Source organism: Perissodus microlepis, chromosome 8 (genome assembly GCF_051167445.1).
Source record: "Perissodus microlepis isolate ML-2025 ecotype Zambia chromosome 8, ASM5116744v1, whole genome shotgun sequence".
Classification (NCBI taxonomy): domain Eukaryota; kingdom Metazoa; phylum Chordata; class Actinopteri; order Cichliformes; family Cichlidae; genus Perissodus; species Perissodus microlepis.
Genome location: NC_140468.1, coordinates 27,256,719 through 27,271,103, shown reverse-complemented (window position 1 = coordinate 27,271,103; position 14,385 = coordinate 27,256,719). Strand labels below are relative to the sequence as shown.

General features: G+C 37.7%; 1 protein-coding gene across 1 annotated transcript in view; it reads left to right on the top strand.

Annotated features, from left to right (window-relative positions):
• myo15b (myosin XVB) overlaps positions 1 to 14,165 on the top strand; it is a 99,962-nt gene extending 85,797 nt beyond the window's left edge. Inside the window, exons 37-53 of the mRNA XM_084938459.1 lie at positions 353 to 494; positions 620 to 731; positions 834 to 1,176; positions 1,283 to 1,346; positions 6,104 to 6,176; positions 6,266 to 6,342; positions 6,422 to 6,498; positions 9,209 to 9,339; positions 9,427 to 9,521; positions 10,199 to 10,276; positions 10,377 to 10,473; positions 11,197 to 11,345; positions 11,424 to 11,554; positions 12,612 to 12,745; positions 12,826 to 12,959; positions 13,178 to 13,318; positions 13,769 to 14,165. Coding sequence (XP_084794585.1) covers positions 353 to 494; positions 620 to 731; positions 834 to 1,176; positions 1,283 to 1,346; positions 6,104 to 6,176; positions 6,266 to 6,342; positions 6,422 to 6,498; positions 9,209 to 9,339; positions 9,427 to 9,521; positions 10,199 to 10,276; positions 10,377 to 10,473; positions 11,197 to 11,345; positions 11,424 to 11,554; positions 12,612 to 12,745; positions 12,826 to 12,959; positions 13,178 to 13,318; positions 13,769 to 13,849 — 2,059 coding nt within the window. The 3' untranslated portion in view covers positions 13,850 to 14,165. The remainder of the gene's footprint in view (positions 1 to 352; positions 495 to 619; positions 732 to 833; positions 1,177 to 1,282; positions 1,347 to 6,103; positions 6,177 to 6,265; positions 6,343 to 6,421; positions 6,499 to 9,208; positions 9,340 to 9,426; positions 9,522 to 10,198; positions 10,277 to 10,376; positions 10,474 to 11,196; positions 11,346 to 11,423; positions 11,555 to 12,611; positions 12,746 to 12,825; positions 12,960 to 13,177; positions 13,319 to 13,768) is intronic.
• Positions 14,166 to 14,385: the final 220 nt, after the last annotated feature.

The following is a 14,385-nucleotide window of genomic DNA, read 5'->3' as shown; positions in this document are numbered from 1 at the left end:
AAATATGCCAGCCTGACCTGGAACTGCCCCCTAAATTGGCCAACACCACCTCTCCCCCTGCAGCTCAGCGAAAAACACACCTCATGGCCACGAAAACAAACATTGTTAACTTTGCCTGTCAGTCGTTTTCATAATGTGGCTTTCAAGTACAGTCCAAAGTTCACGCTCCCAAGATATCAGCAGCTATATTGTTCCACTGTTTTCATCAGCTAGATTAAGTTGCTATGGTAATAACTATCACAGGTCTCGTGTGCTATTCCTTATGGAAGTTTTTGGTACATCTTTGATATTTTAATTCATTGTTGCTGTTGGTTATTGCACTAAATGTTAACGTGGGTCTTCATGAATAAAGTTTTGCAGAGGTGCTGTCAGCTGAACTTCAGGGTGAAGACACAGTGGCACTGAAGCTGAAGAGTGAAAAACTGGTGTTGCAGTCACGCAGGGCTCCTCAGATCATTGCTATGATTCAGTCATTCATCCAGGAACTTATCAAGGTACTCTTTTTATAATCATAGTTCATTCCATGGTCTATAATTTTAAAGGTTTTCAGCTTATATTCACAGTCTCCTTGTCTTTAGAGCCTCTTCAATTTTAGTTCATCTCTCACTCCTCCCTTTAGGACTCAAACCATGTAGTTGCCCTGAAGAGTTTTGTAACAGATGACAAGAGTCTACTCAGCTTCAATAAGGGTGATATAATCAAACTGCTGCCAATGGAAGGGCTAGAGCCAGGTAAAGTCATGACTTGAATTGTAGTCATATGTTTATGTTAGTTACTAAGACAAATATTATTTTCATTGTTTCCAGTCTAATTAGATTTGTCTGTTTCACCAGGCTGGTGTTTTGGCAACAAGGGAGGACGTTCTGGTCTTTTTCCAGAAGACCTCACCCAGCCATCTGCAGCCCCAGACTACCACTGTCTCAATCTAAACCACAGAGATGAGAAGAGGAAAAGCATGAGGAAGACTAGATCTGTCAGCCCACCCAAAGTTCCATCTCCAGCTCTCATCAACAAACACATGGGCAGCATTAATTCAAAGCAGCCTGGAAGAGAGGCTTCACCCCACGGTTTGGTGCATGGATCTCTCCAGAGATCACAACAGAGCTCAGTGCAGGGCTCAGTCCTCAACTTAGAGGTGAACTCACCGATGGCTGACTTTGCCATGAAGTACTTCAGGTAGGATAAAAGTATGCTAAGTATTATTGTGAACTATGCTGAAGTGGTTTGGGGTCATATAACATGGAAAGTATAACTTTGTTCCACCCTTCTTTGTTTATCGAAGACTGGGGACAACAGGTCTGCCAGCCAACGGAAGGAATTTTTCACAAGTGATTGAATACACAGAGGTAAGTTGTTGCAGTCCCTCTGTCATATGACCACATGTTTTAGTGTGAAATTAGATCTAATGCTATAACCAATAGTCAATGCACACCTATAATACATGCCTTCCTGCAGTAAAATATGCCTTGTAATCTCTGAAAATAGAACAGAATAACTTTATTATCCACATCAATGGAAAATTGTCTTTCATTCACCAAGCCATGAACAAATTAGTCAAATCACTTTATATCATCACACATTCATACATACACATACAAATACAACAGAACAAACACACATCACAGCATGCCATTGTTCAGTATACTGATTGGTCTTGGGACAAGGGCTGGACTGGGACAAAAAAATTGGCCCGGGCATTTTGACTAGAGACCAGCCCACCAGGTATTATAGGAAAAACCATAAAGCCTTTGAATGAAAACAAACGCTATTGTCACAGTGATGTACACTGTCTTGTTGGTATATATGTATCAATCTAATAAACTTAAACCTACACCATACTCCCTATTCTGGTATTCGAAACAGTACCCGAAAGTAGACTGCTTGGTCGAGTTAACCTCCTGAACTATCTAGAACACATGGTGAAAACCTGAAATTAAGACAGAGAAGACTAGAGGTGAGACATGATCATTACTGATTACTGATGACAGATTTAGATATATATTTCATAAACCATTCATTTGCCACATCAATAAACAGCATGGCAGGGCAAAATATTTTTTCTAACATGGCAACCTTTAAAAAGTGAAAGGAGACAGAAAGACAGGTGAGAAAGAATAAAACTTAATTGACTTTTTGATGGCATTTTACACACAGCACTGGTACAGTATCTAGAAAATGTGGGAAAATACTGGCGTCATATACAGTACTTAGCTACTTCTGAAGAAATTATGATGGGACCCTAAAAAAAATTACTATGTACAATAATGGATTTCTATACATTTTACATCAGATGAAAACGTTTGTTGTAAGCTTCAGATAATTATTTGTTAAAAGCGAGACATTTTAAATGAGAATAAGAAAGAAAAGTATATCTTTGTGCCCCCCTCTCCCTGTTAATGCCCTACCTGGCCCCCTGGCAAAACTTTGCTAGACCCGCCCCTGCACAGTTACCAGCTGTCAGCTACACAGAAAAGGATCCTGGTGTTATTTGTCTCTCAGAAACAGTTCATAACTTCCCTTCAACTCATTCATGTCACCTCAAAGGTAAACCTGTTTCTCCATCACCTGTTCAGCTCTGCTGATTCAGTAAGGACATCTCCTGGTTTCATCTTCATGTTTCCCTCTCACCAGATAACCAAACCGATATCAAGACTAGCAGCTTTAACAGCTGTGGCTCCAGCAAACATCAGCTGATACTAGAAATTAATATTAAATAAATTCTAACAACAGCTGATCAAGCTTAAACGTGCTGCTGTTGTTTAGCGCGACATCCACTGGTTTCCTCTTTCTGGCGCAAAGTGGGCGATAAACAAACACGAGAGAAAAGCCGATCAGCTGATCATTGAAGTCAGCTGAAGTTCATCAGCTGAAGTCCGGGACAAACCGTATTCCTTTTCAGCTCAATACCAAACGTGCAATATTTTCTCTGAATACGAGACGATTACGTTTTTTACAGGACGGTTGGAAACTCTAATAACTAACCTTATAAATAAAATAAGATAAAACAAGTTCAACATCAATAATATCATAGCACCCGCCCAGCAGTATATAAAATCCGTCATGCTAGCTAGTACGCAGTACGAGTTATTGTAGCTGACTGTAAAAAGTCAGCACAACGAAAATAAACTAAACTTCGTTTATATCTGACCCAGATAGACTGCAGGTCATAACTTCTTACCCGAAGTTCAGTTCACCGCCTCGGGTCTCTGCTCCTTCTGCCTTTCCGACATCCACCTGCCAACGTGTTGCACCTGCTGGCCTCCACCACTTGCTAATGTTACTGAATCTGTAGAAGCTCCGCAATAGCCACCACCAAACAACTGAGTTATTTTTTCACATCTCCCTTCATCTGGCCAATCCACCACCTTTCAGTGGTGGATTGGCTGGAAAAAAACAGGGAAAAAAAACCCATCGGCCCATAAAAACGAAAAATCACCTTGCCCGGTATGCCCGATGGCCAGTCCAGCTATGATTGGGACAAATGATTCCTTATACATCTTTTTGCTAGCTAAAGGTGTCCTATAATGTCCAGATAAAGAGCGTGTTCACTAGGGCTGGGCCATATCATACCGTTCACGGTAATACCGGTATAATGTTGGGTAATGATAAGAAAATGAAATATCGCGATAGAATATGGGTAAAACGCACATGCGCAGTGCCTTTGTTTTCATACGCACATGGCGGAAAAAGCATGGCGGCAACGGAGAATGAGAAGGGCGAAAGCAGATCGTTGAATGAAACAGATGAACCAGAATTGGTTTGTAAAAATGCTGCAACTTTAGTGGTGTGGAACTGGTTTAGCTTTCGTCCGTCAGATACACAACAAAGCACTATTTTTGGTAGAGCATGCTAGCGGGCCGTCGTTATTACCGTGTTTTTTGGAAAATACGGCACACTTAAAATCAATCCTTAGATTTTTCTGAAAATCAACAGTGCCCCTTATAATCCCGTGTGCCTTATGTATGAATTCTGGTTGTGTTTACTGACCTCGAAACGATTTTATGCGCTCAAAAATCTGTCAAATGTTTTAGTACGACTTTGCTAAGCTACGAACCCGCACCGCTTGATGGATTGTCGGAGCATTACAGCTATCGTAGGCAGGAGCCTCGTGGAGTGTTACGTACTCTGCTCTGTGTGTGTATAACCTCTTTTTAAGTTTTGTGGATATTCTACATGGTTATGCTGAGGATATGTTGACCAATTTCCACTGGAAATGCTTTTTGGTTAAACTGTCAGCAAGGAATTTACATTTGCACTGTTAAATTTTTATATAACTTTAATGCACATAAAAAACAGCTGCTTGTTGAAGTGAAAATACATTGATGGTTTTTTGTTTTGTTTTTTTGCACAAATAAAGTTGTGGAGTTGTAAAGTGTTTTGTCTAGTGTCAATTATATCGTCAGTTATATCGCTATCGCAAATTTTCAGATGTATATCGTGATAAATATTTTTGGTCATATCGCCCTGCTCTAGTGTTCACAGTCAGCAATGATAGACTTTCCTCAAAACGGCCCAATGATAAAGCTATACAACAGTTCTGATAATCGGTTTGTTTTTGATGGCCACAGTCAGGTTGCTATACCAGACTGAAACTGAACATAAGGATCAAGTTTATCAGTCAAGGTTACATAGCCACAACGTTTTGGAAAGACTTTATCTCCAAAGCCTCTTAACATCCTAATAACAATCTCTGATTAACTTTCTCGCAAATAGAGTCAATATTAACCATGAAATTAAATGATGTATGTTCTCAAATATTTAAAGCTATTAATGATTTTTCACAGACTGACCAGAAAGTAAAAGGCCTTTTACGGGGCCTTTTGAATTTAAGACAAACTCTTTTGGTTTGTTGTCATTAACCAACAAATGATGAGATTTACACCATTCTTCCAACCTACGTACCTGAGAGAAATATTTAGTGTTAGATTTCCTACTACATACTGTAGTGTATACCCTACTTATTGGTTTTGTTGATTCAGTCTGCATCTCCAAATTAATTTGTGTGTTTTCCCTGCAGCTCTGCACTGCTCAGGTGGCAAAAAATGCGAGTGCTCTTTTCAAGCTCGTAACCAGCACAGTCTGCCGTCAAGGGCGAGCATTGGTTAATGGTCATGTGACTGATGCAAGCCAGATCCTGTTATTTGGCAAAATTGTGATTAATAGTTAAATGTATTCCAATAAAATTTGAAACCGTTTGATCAAGACCCCCTTCAACTGTGCTAAACACACACTTAAAATGTGTCCATGGAGAGAGTCCGGCCCTTTTCCTTAGACAGATGATTTGCTCTGGGCTACATCAGCCAATATAGTACTAGTCCTTTTAAAAAAATCTTCAGTGTCAAACGTGCATAAAAATTATTCAAATTATTCACAAAGAACAGACAGATGACTGACAGCGGTACACTTGGCCCTTAGGAGCCCTTCCCGTCATCCTGTTAAGACCCTCCCATGCCTGATCAGGGTTCCCTGTAGGGAACTGATTTTAAAATCAATCTTTGCCCTGTTAATCTTAGACCTAATTTCTGTCTTTTTACCATGAAAGATTACAGTATTACCATTTAGAAATGCAATCTTTCTCTTACTGAGACAAACGTTGAGCTCTTTTGTCAGCCACAGCTTATTATTTGTGAACATAGTAAATTTTCTAGTTTGAATCACAGATTTCTCATGAAATTGTATATATGATGTAATGCATCAGTTAATTCATGTGGATCGTTAATTGTGTCAAAGAAGTTTGTTACTTCAAAACAGTGTCTTAATCTTCTGAAGGGAGGAGAAGTAATTGACACATAATTTTAACAAATAAAATAGATATGATCTAGAATCATCACACCTAGTTCTATCCAGAATCAACAAATTCTTTGGCGTTGTCCACTCCAAAGCGATCGATGGCTCTAACACTGAGGGATATTATAGAGACTTTGTGTGGATCAAATGAGTAACTCCCATGCTTTGGCAAAAATAACTGTTGATCACGATGAATTCAGACTATATGGCATTTCCAAGATGTTTATTATACATATTTGAATCTAGTCAGTGTTAATGAAGCTTTGTGAAATAATAAAGCTAAAAGCTAACTGTGATGTGTGTCTTTTTCACACAGACTCCCATCCAGGAATCTCTCATTCTCTATAATGACCCTGAAATCAAGGAGTTATCTATTCAGTGTTTCACAAGTGAGTGTACCCACAATAACACATGGTATTATACATTGAAACTTTTTTTTCTGTTCTTTCTTCATCCACGCATTTGTCTGTCCTTTCAGACATGATGGAGTACATGGGAGACATGCCAATGAGGAAGAACAGCAGCCAGCCAGAGTGTCTGAGGCAGATTCTTCTGGTGAGTGCATATTCAAACAGTTTCTGTAAGTTGGGTGGACTTTTGTTTTAATAGTAATGACTCTCTCACTTCTGTTCAGCTAGGGAAGGAAAAGGAACTGCTGAGGGATGAAATATTCTGCCAGGTTATCAAGCAAACTACCAACAACCCAAAAAAGTAAGCCTATCAAAAGTAAAGAGTCTATTTAAAAGCCGTAAACTGCGATTGAACAGATTTGGGTTCTTAAAGAGATTTTTAATTTTTCAAATTTAACTTTTGTTTACAAATTGCACATTGACTGAGCTTGCATGAAGTTATGTGCTGTACTGTACTGTGCACATTCATACCTGTTCAGGCAGATTGTCCAGCACTACCCTTTCTGCCACTTTCTGTTTTACTTAAGTAACATTGAATGGTAGGTGATTAAAGACTTACCATGATTTTCAGTAATCATGTCTTATGCTTTACCTACACTTATAACTGATGAGCTTTGATAATAGCTTAAATAACTGTGTTACATTATGATACATTTATTAATAAGTTTATTCAATGCATGCAATTTACTGATGTTACTTGAAGTTACTTTAACTTCTAATGTTTCTTTTCAACTACCATAACACTAGCCAGTTATCATGTGCTGTATAACCCAGAAATCATCTTTTTAAGGTATTATTCTCAGGTATAAATAATATTATACATACTGAGTGTCACGGCGGTGGAACGGACTCAGGCGCAGACTGAGAAAGCACGGTTCAACAACTCTTTATTAATCACACTGGTCCGCTATATACACATGAAGGGGGGGTGGGGGGAAACATCAGGGTCCCGGGGATCAACAGGCTGGGGAAACACACTTCTTCGCACTCGCTCTGCTCCTCGTCCAAACAGTCTCCACACAAGCAGCTCACTCTCACTCACGGGGTCCAGGGGTCACAAAAGGGCTGATCCAGGTAAACCTATTTACACAGACGAGGGTAAGTCGAAGGCAAGCACGGGAACAGCAGAATCGCAAAGAAGCCAGGCAATACTAACGAGAGTTACTCAATATTCCAGCGACGAGTAGCTCAGAGCCCCTGCCTTAAGAAGAGCCAGAGATCAACTGCAGGTGCGTGGGCCGAGGGCAAGAGCCCAATCTGAGCTCCGCCCAGGCAGACAGGTAGGGGAGAGAGAGAGAGAGAGAGAGAGAGAGAGAGAGAGAGCGCACAAGGCGAGGAGAGCAGAGAGAGAGCGAAACAACAAACACTTGTAGCCACACTGGGCTGGCCGGGGAGGCACAGGGACCATGACACTGAGCTTACATTATATTGCATCCACCTCTTCTACTATTTCCTAAAACCATGTTTTAAGATGGTAAATAATATATTTTTAAACTATTGATTGTGAATTATAGGATTGCAGTGCTAACTGTAGAATGGAATCAGATTTTGACAAAGATTAACCAGAAGTGTAGAACTTTAACAAGTTATCCAAAGCTTCAACTTCAACATTAGCACATTATTAGCAAAATAAAAGTCAACTTGAAGAACAACTGGATGCTTTCATTATGAGTCAGTTAGAAATCCAAAATATGAATTATTAGTCTCTTATTAGTCTTCCTCCAAGACAGCAACAAGATAGCACTTTGGGACTTGTTATTGGAGCCGTCTAGAAAGACGGCTCTGATAAATACCACCGAAACACCAAGTTCATCAAAAATATTTAGACAAAAACATACGGAAAAATACTAAACAACGACACATCTTAAACAAGCTGTCTTGCTGTTAAGCAATATCACAGAAAATTATCCCCATTAAATAAAGATCAAAATGCACCTGCTGTTTCTTTTCCTGGAACAAATAACAAATATGGAAAGGCAAAAAAAATATTAGTAAGATAAGGGATTCTTTGTGAAATGTTGGATCTGAGAAAAGCTTAAACACTATAATTGTTGAAAACCATGCAGTGTTTAACTTTTTCATATAAATGTAAGTTCTGTTTATCTGCAATTGAATATTTAAAAGGAATATTGTTTCAGTCGAGAGGTGGTGTTTATTGTTTATTTGCTTTTCATTCTCAACTTATTAATTTGATGACAGCTTTGTATTTTCTTACATTAATGTCATGCTTAGATGTATTTTTATGCTTTGTAGGACAATTGGTCATTTTTCTTTCATAAGTAATATAAATAATAAAAGCAATTCAAATGGTAAAGCAGGAATACAAACAAAGTAAGAGACTTAGGTAATATTGCTGTTTTGAGGATTATATTATGATAAAATTCCTTATTAATTAATGATTTTTGCAGGCATAAAAGGGAAAATAACTTGTTTTTAGCAATCCACATTCATAGAAAGATAAAGGAGGTTTTGTTTTATCTTTTAGATGACAATAAAGAAAGGTAAAGGCTTTAGGCAGTCTCTTGTACTTGTACTTTGGGCATGTACAGTTTCACACTACAGTTACATCTAAAGTGGGGAAAAAAAGTGCAGTGTCTCAGGCTCATCCCAACACAGCACTGACCTCACAAAGGTGAATGCCATGGCAGTTCACCTTATAGATACAGTAAGCCGAGGGAAATAATAAGTGCACATGCCTCCATCTTTTACATCTTCTACTTTTACATGTTTTGCAAGATTGTAATATATAAGAGCTAAAAAGAGAATAGTGCCTTTTTATTATTTTTTATTTTTATTCATTTTTTATTTATTATTTCTTTTAATTGGCTCTTTAGCATCATCTTTAGTGTTTAAAAATCCCTTACAGATTCAGGATCATTCATGCTTCTCACTTCCACTAACCGCTACTTAGTCTGCAATAATTACAGTGCACTATTTACAAAAAAATTCAACTTTGATTTTTCTTTCTTTGATGTATTCTTTGCAATTATTATCTGATCTTGAATCTGCAGATCCAGCTGTTCCTTAGGTTGGCAACTACTCAGTGTGGTGGCTGGCTTTTTCCCTTGCTCTGCTACGCTGCAGCCTTATATCACACGCTACCTCGATGACATCTCTCAGGATTATGTGCACCCATACCATGGTAGAGGAAGTTGTTTTGATGAGGAAAAAACTTATATGTCAATTTAATGTTTCAATAGCTTCTTCACTAATATGATGTCCTCCTCAGAACTGGCATCTTTGAGTCATGATAACCTCCAGGGCTCTCTTCGCTTTGGTGGTCGCCGCAATATCCCCTCATATCCCGAGATAGAAGCAATACTGGCAAGTTGACTTACTCACTCAAACAATACAAAGTTCTGATTGATCTGGCCTCATCATATAATAATGAATATTTCATATTACCACCCTTACAGTAGACTTTGCTCTCAGACTATAGACTTATTTGTGATTCTGACACTTTGTAAAAGTAGAATAAGATGCAGAGCTTTCAGCTATCAGGGCCAGCTCGGGATTTTGGGAGGCAGATGCCTTCTTTTCTTTTCTTTTAAGATTAAGCTTTCATTTGATGAAAACTGTTATTTAGACTTTGATTAGGTGAATCATGCATTATTTAGGCTACTATTCATTTAGAGTGCTGGAGGAGTGCTTTTTTTGGACACTCCCTTTTTTCACTCCCCATGTGTTTATGCTCCACTATTGCATGTCATTAACTTTTGCTTAGTCTCTCTATGTGTTTATATGTTTTGTTCCATTTGTCGTTCTTGTTCTCTCTATGTTCTTTTTTTTGTTTTTTGTTTTTTGTTTTCTTCTCTTTCCTTTGACACCCAGTCCAGCCACAGTAGATGACTGTGCCTCCTTGATACTGGCTCTGCCAGAGGTCTCTCCCTGTTCTTGGTTGTAGGGTCCTGACCCAGCTAAAAAAAAAAAAAAAGCCTTAAATGAACTGAATGTAATTAATTCAGCAGATCTCATTTTGAGTGTGTTTTCATTTTCTTTAGGCTGGCAAAACTTCTATCTATATTCCTATCCACCTGCCAGGAGGAGTGGAATTTCCCATACAAATAAAAAACTTCAGTGTAAGATTTATTTATACATATTTATTTATCCATCAGTAAAACCATCTTTATATTATTTATTATTAATATTCTATGGTGTAATTTTTATTGCTTCACATAGGTCACTGAAGATGTGGTAATGGAGTTGTGTAAAGAAATGGGCATCACCCAACTCAAAGAAATCAAAGAGTTCTCCATCCTTGTCATTAGACAGCAAGGTAAACCAGAATAATGACATCTCTGTCTGACAGAAAAAAAAGTTCAACTCAAATTAAGTACTGTACTGTACAACTTCAAACTCCTGTCTTTAAAGCATTCTTTAAAGCTATTATGTGCAAATATATCAAAACATCTGCAATCCTATTTCTAAAAGGTAATTTGTAAATCTTTGAAAAACTATGCATAGCATATCACCTTCATGTATAAATATTTGTGCATGTATGTATAATATTAATAATATTAAAGTGTTTTTCTCATTTGAAATACATTTTTCATTCCAAATTTAATGCCAGCAGAAAACTTTTAAAAGAAGGGTAGAACAGCCTCACATTTACTACTGTTGCTTACTTTTTTTTTTTTTTTATTATTAAAATAATGTTTCATAATGCTTGTTTGTTTTCACTATATTAGTACCCACATGGTGCTTTTACTGTAAAGTCATGGTTGCCTGAAATGAGAAATATTTTTCCTAAAAAAGGCATTGTCTTAACACCAAGGTATATTAAAAAAAAACAAAACAAAAAAAACCAATACAGTGCAGAACAACTGAACCCAACCATTTCCCAACAAAACAGCACAAGCACGGGATTCCTCACTACAGGGTTCAAGCATTCAAGTTTTTCTTTTATGTTGTCCCTTCAGTGTAGATGTTTGTGGATACTTAAGAAAAAGATGAACAGATTTTTGCCCCCTTCCTTACTCCTCTGCTCCCCACTTCTTAGATGGGATGGTGCGTCCCCTTCATTTTGAGGAGTACCTGTTTGACTTTCTGGTGGAGGACAACTCAAGCTCCTTGTTGCTGAGAAGAGTGATGTGGAGAATGCCTCTTTCTTTTATCAATGACCTTTATGTGGATTTCCACTACCAACAGGTAACATAATGACTTGAATGTAGCTTGAATAATCTTATTCTAATCTAACCATTACTGCTTGTGTGTGTTTGTGTGTAGCTTCTTTCAGACTATCTGAGTGGGCAACTGATGCTTCCTCCTGTCACAAGAGGGTCATCAACAATCCAGCAGATAGCTATGCTGTCAGCCCTGCAGCATCTGGCTCTGGGCCTGCAGGACCAGCCCTCACTGTGAGTTACACAGTCACAATAATCAGTTTAAGAGTGGACTGTTTATAAAAGACTACCTTTAATCACCTGTTGTTGCCTCAAAGAGCTCCATCTTGTGTGTGTTTCTGCTTTCTTTAAAAATCTGACTAATTAACATATTTTTGTTTGGTTAAATTCAAAATATAAAAATACAAATAAAAAGTTGTTTTTCCTTTACAGAGGTGTGATACTTGATGATACTTAATTTATTTATTATTATTTTTTATTTTTTAGAACAGCCATCTGATAACACATAATTGGGTAAAAAAAATGTTTTATATTTTACATTCTTCAGTGCAGTGGGTGATTTGAACTATTGCGAATATCTCAAGAAATATCATGCAGTCATCACTTAAAATGGTCAAGAAAGAAGGTGGGGTGCTACGTTAGCAATTGAGGCTAGCAAGTTATATTCATAACTTTATTGTGGCAAATTACAGACACAGAAGTAATATATTAGAATTTCACAAACCAAAAGTAGATACTTAGAGGAGGTGAGGCGTAGGAAACAACAATCATCTATAACTCCCTGTGTCAACAGCCCTGTCAATCCAAGCAGCCCCTTCCTTCCTATCTGAATAAATGAGTTATTAAAAAAACAACCTGCAGCTGTTATGAACAGGAAAACTGTCCAGCGAGACCAAAACAGTTTTTGTAACAGCCAAAAAACATTTTGACCCCAAGAATTATAAGATTGGCATTTCAGTATGAGAGTCTGGGGGCAATGACACATATTTAGAGCCTCAAGTAGACAGTAGAGGAACTGCACTGTTTTAGTTTCCAAGTTCAACGCTGGCCACTTGATTTTGCCAGGGTTGTGCTGGTATCCATCAAAGGGTTTTATCCAGTTTTGATGACTAAATGAGTAGGTGTGTCCTGATTTGCATTGTAAGCACTGAATACAGTGTTCTCGGACAATAAAGAGAAACACTTTTGAAAAACTTTCTGGCAAATTTTATTCTTTGAAACATGTCACTAACATCGTGTATGTAATGTTAGTAAATGTATGTATATACTGATTTGTGCATTTCTTTTTAAGGTCAGAAATAAAGGGGTACCTGCCTTCACAGACTGGGCTCCGTAATAAAGTGGAGGAGATCCTCACTTTCTGTCAGGGTCGGATTGCTGCCATGCAGTCCCTTAGCCCTCAACATGCCAAAGTACAATTCATTGGTAGGTAGTATCTCTTCTCTAGCTCATCTTTTCTCTTCCTCCTCTGTTGATAATATTTGTCTAAATTCTGTATTTTTCAGAGATTCTGAGTTCTCTGCCCCTGTTTGGATCCAACACTTTCCTGGCTGAGAAGGTGAGCCAGCATGGTTGTCCTTCTCCGTGTGTGGTCTGCATCAACCAGGAAGGAGTGCTGTTCCTACACTCCAAAACACAGGTGCTGGTCTTTTAAAGAGTGTCTCTTGCCTTCTGTTCTTCTTTTCTGAACCTGATGATTTTTTCATAGAGTTTAGTGTTTTTTCATTAAATAAGTCTAAGATCCAGTCTGAAGCATAATTTGTCCTGTGTCAAGCCACAAATCTCTCTGCTAATGCTAAGCAAAAGGTGTATGATACATCATATCAGCTGTTTTGTTGTTGTCTCTGTTTGATGCAGGAGCAAGTGTTTCGGATTCCTCTGACTGATGTTCAGTTCATGCGCACCATTCACCCCAATAAAAAAGGCAAGGTGCCAGCCGTGGACATTGACTATGGCAATCCAGCTGCTCCCAAAAAAATCACCATTCGTCTCAAACAGGTAATAACTTTTTGATCCGTTTTTATTTCACTGTGTGTGTTCTGTATTTTTCTGGAACAAAAAAGCATTTTCCTCGTTTGGCATCTTGGTGTGTTCCACAGTCGTATTAGAGGATAAAAATGTCCTGATACTTCTGCGGGTTTTTCATACTATTTGTTTTCCATAATTTGGCATTTCCAATTAATATTTTATTCAATCGGTTGTTTTAACATTTGACCAAAGCATCCCTTAATACATTAAAAAAAAACATCCATTTACTTTCTCCAGTGTTATAAATCCTCTCATTTAAAGACTTTTTCAATAAATGATTACTCACATGTCAAAATGCTTGTCAATGATTTTGTGCAGTGGGTTAACTTCTAATTTGGTGTCAGTGACACACATCACCAAAGAAGTTGTCAAAAGAGTTTTGCATTCAAGTCTAATTTAATTTTTAAAAATCTGTTTCAGGCTAAACAGTTGTGCCACACCCTTGCTCTATTAATGGAAGAGCTGATTCGACCGGCAATCTCCAGTTCCATTTCAAAGTAGATTCAGTAGATACAGAGAGAAAAGACAGGTTTTGTTCTTTTTATTGTTATTGTTGTTTTATTATTGCTATTGTTGAAACAAACTGAGTAGAAACATGCAGAAATGATCCTGATATGTGTCCTGTGTTATATGAATGGAAACCTGCAACACGTAACACTCATTAAGGAGCATACTAAGTTAGAGACAATAAAGTATCAGAATAAACGTAAGCCTTAAATTTGATCATTATCTGAACTATAAACTGTTGTTGGAATGCAAAGTTGATTAATTATTGGAATGAATGCTGATGTCATTTAAGTAAATTAGCATCATTAAAGATTTACATTACCTGCTTAATAAAGCGTATGTGCATTTTTTTTCCTATCTTCTTTCACTAGTAGGCTTCCATAAATGAAGTATAATGATCACAGATGCAATCTGAAAGCTGTAATTCTGATCAAATTTACAACTCTGCAGTTAATCAAAGCAATAAATATTTTACTTTATGAGAATTCACAAATGAGTACTCCATGACTGCACACCTACTGAGCTTTACT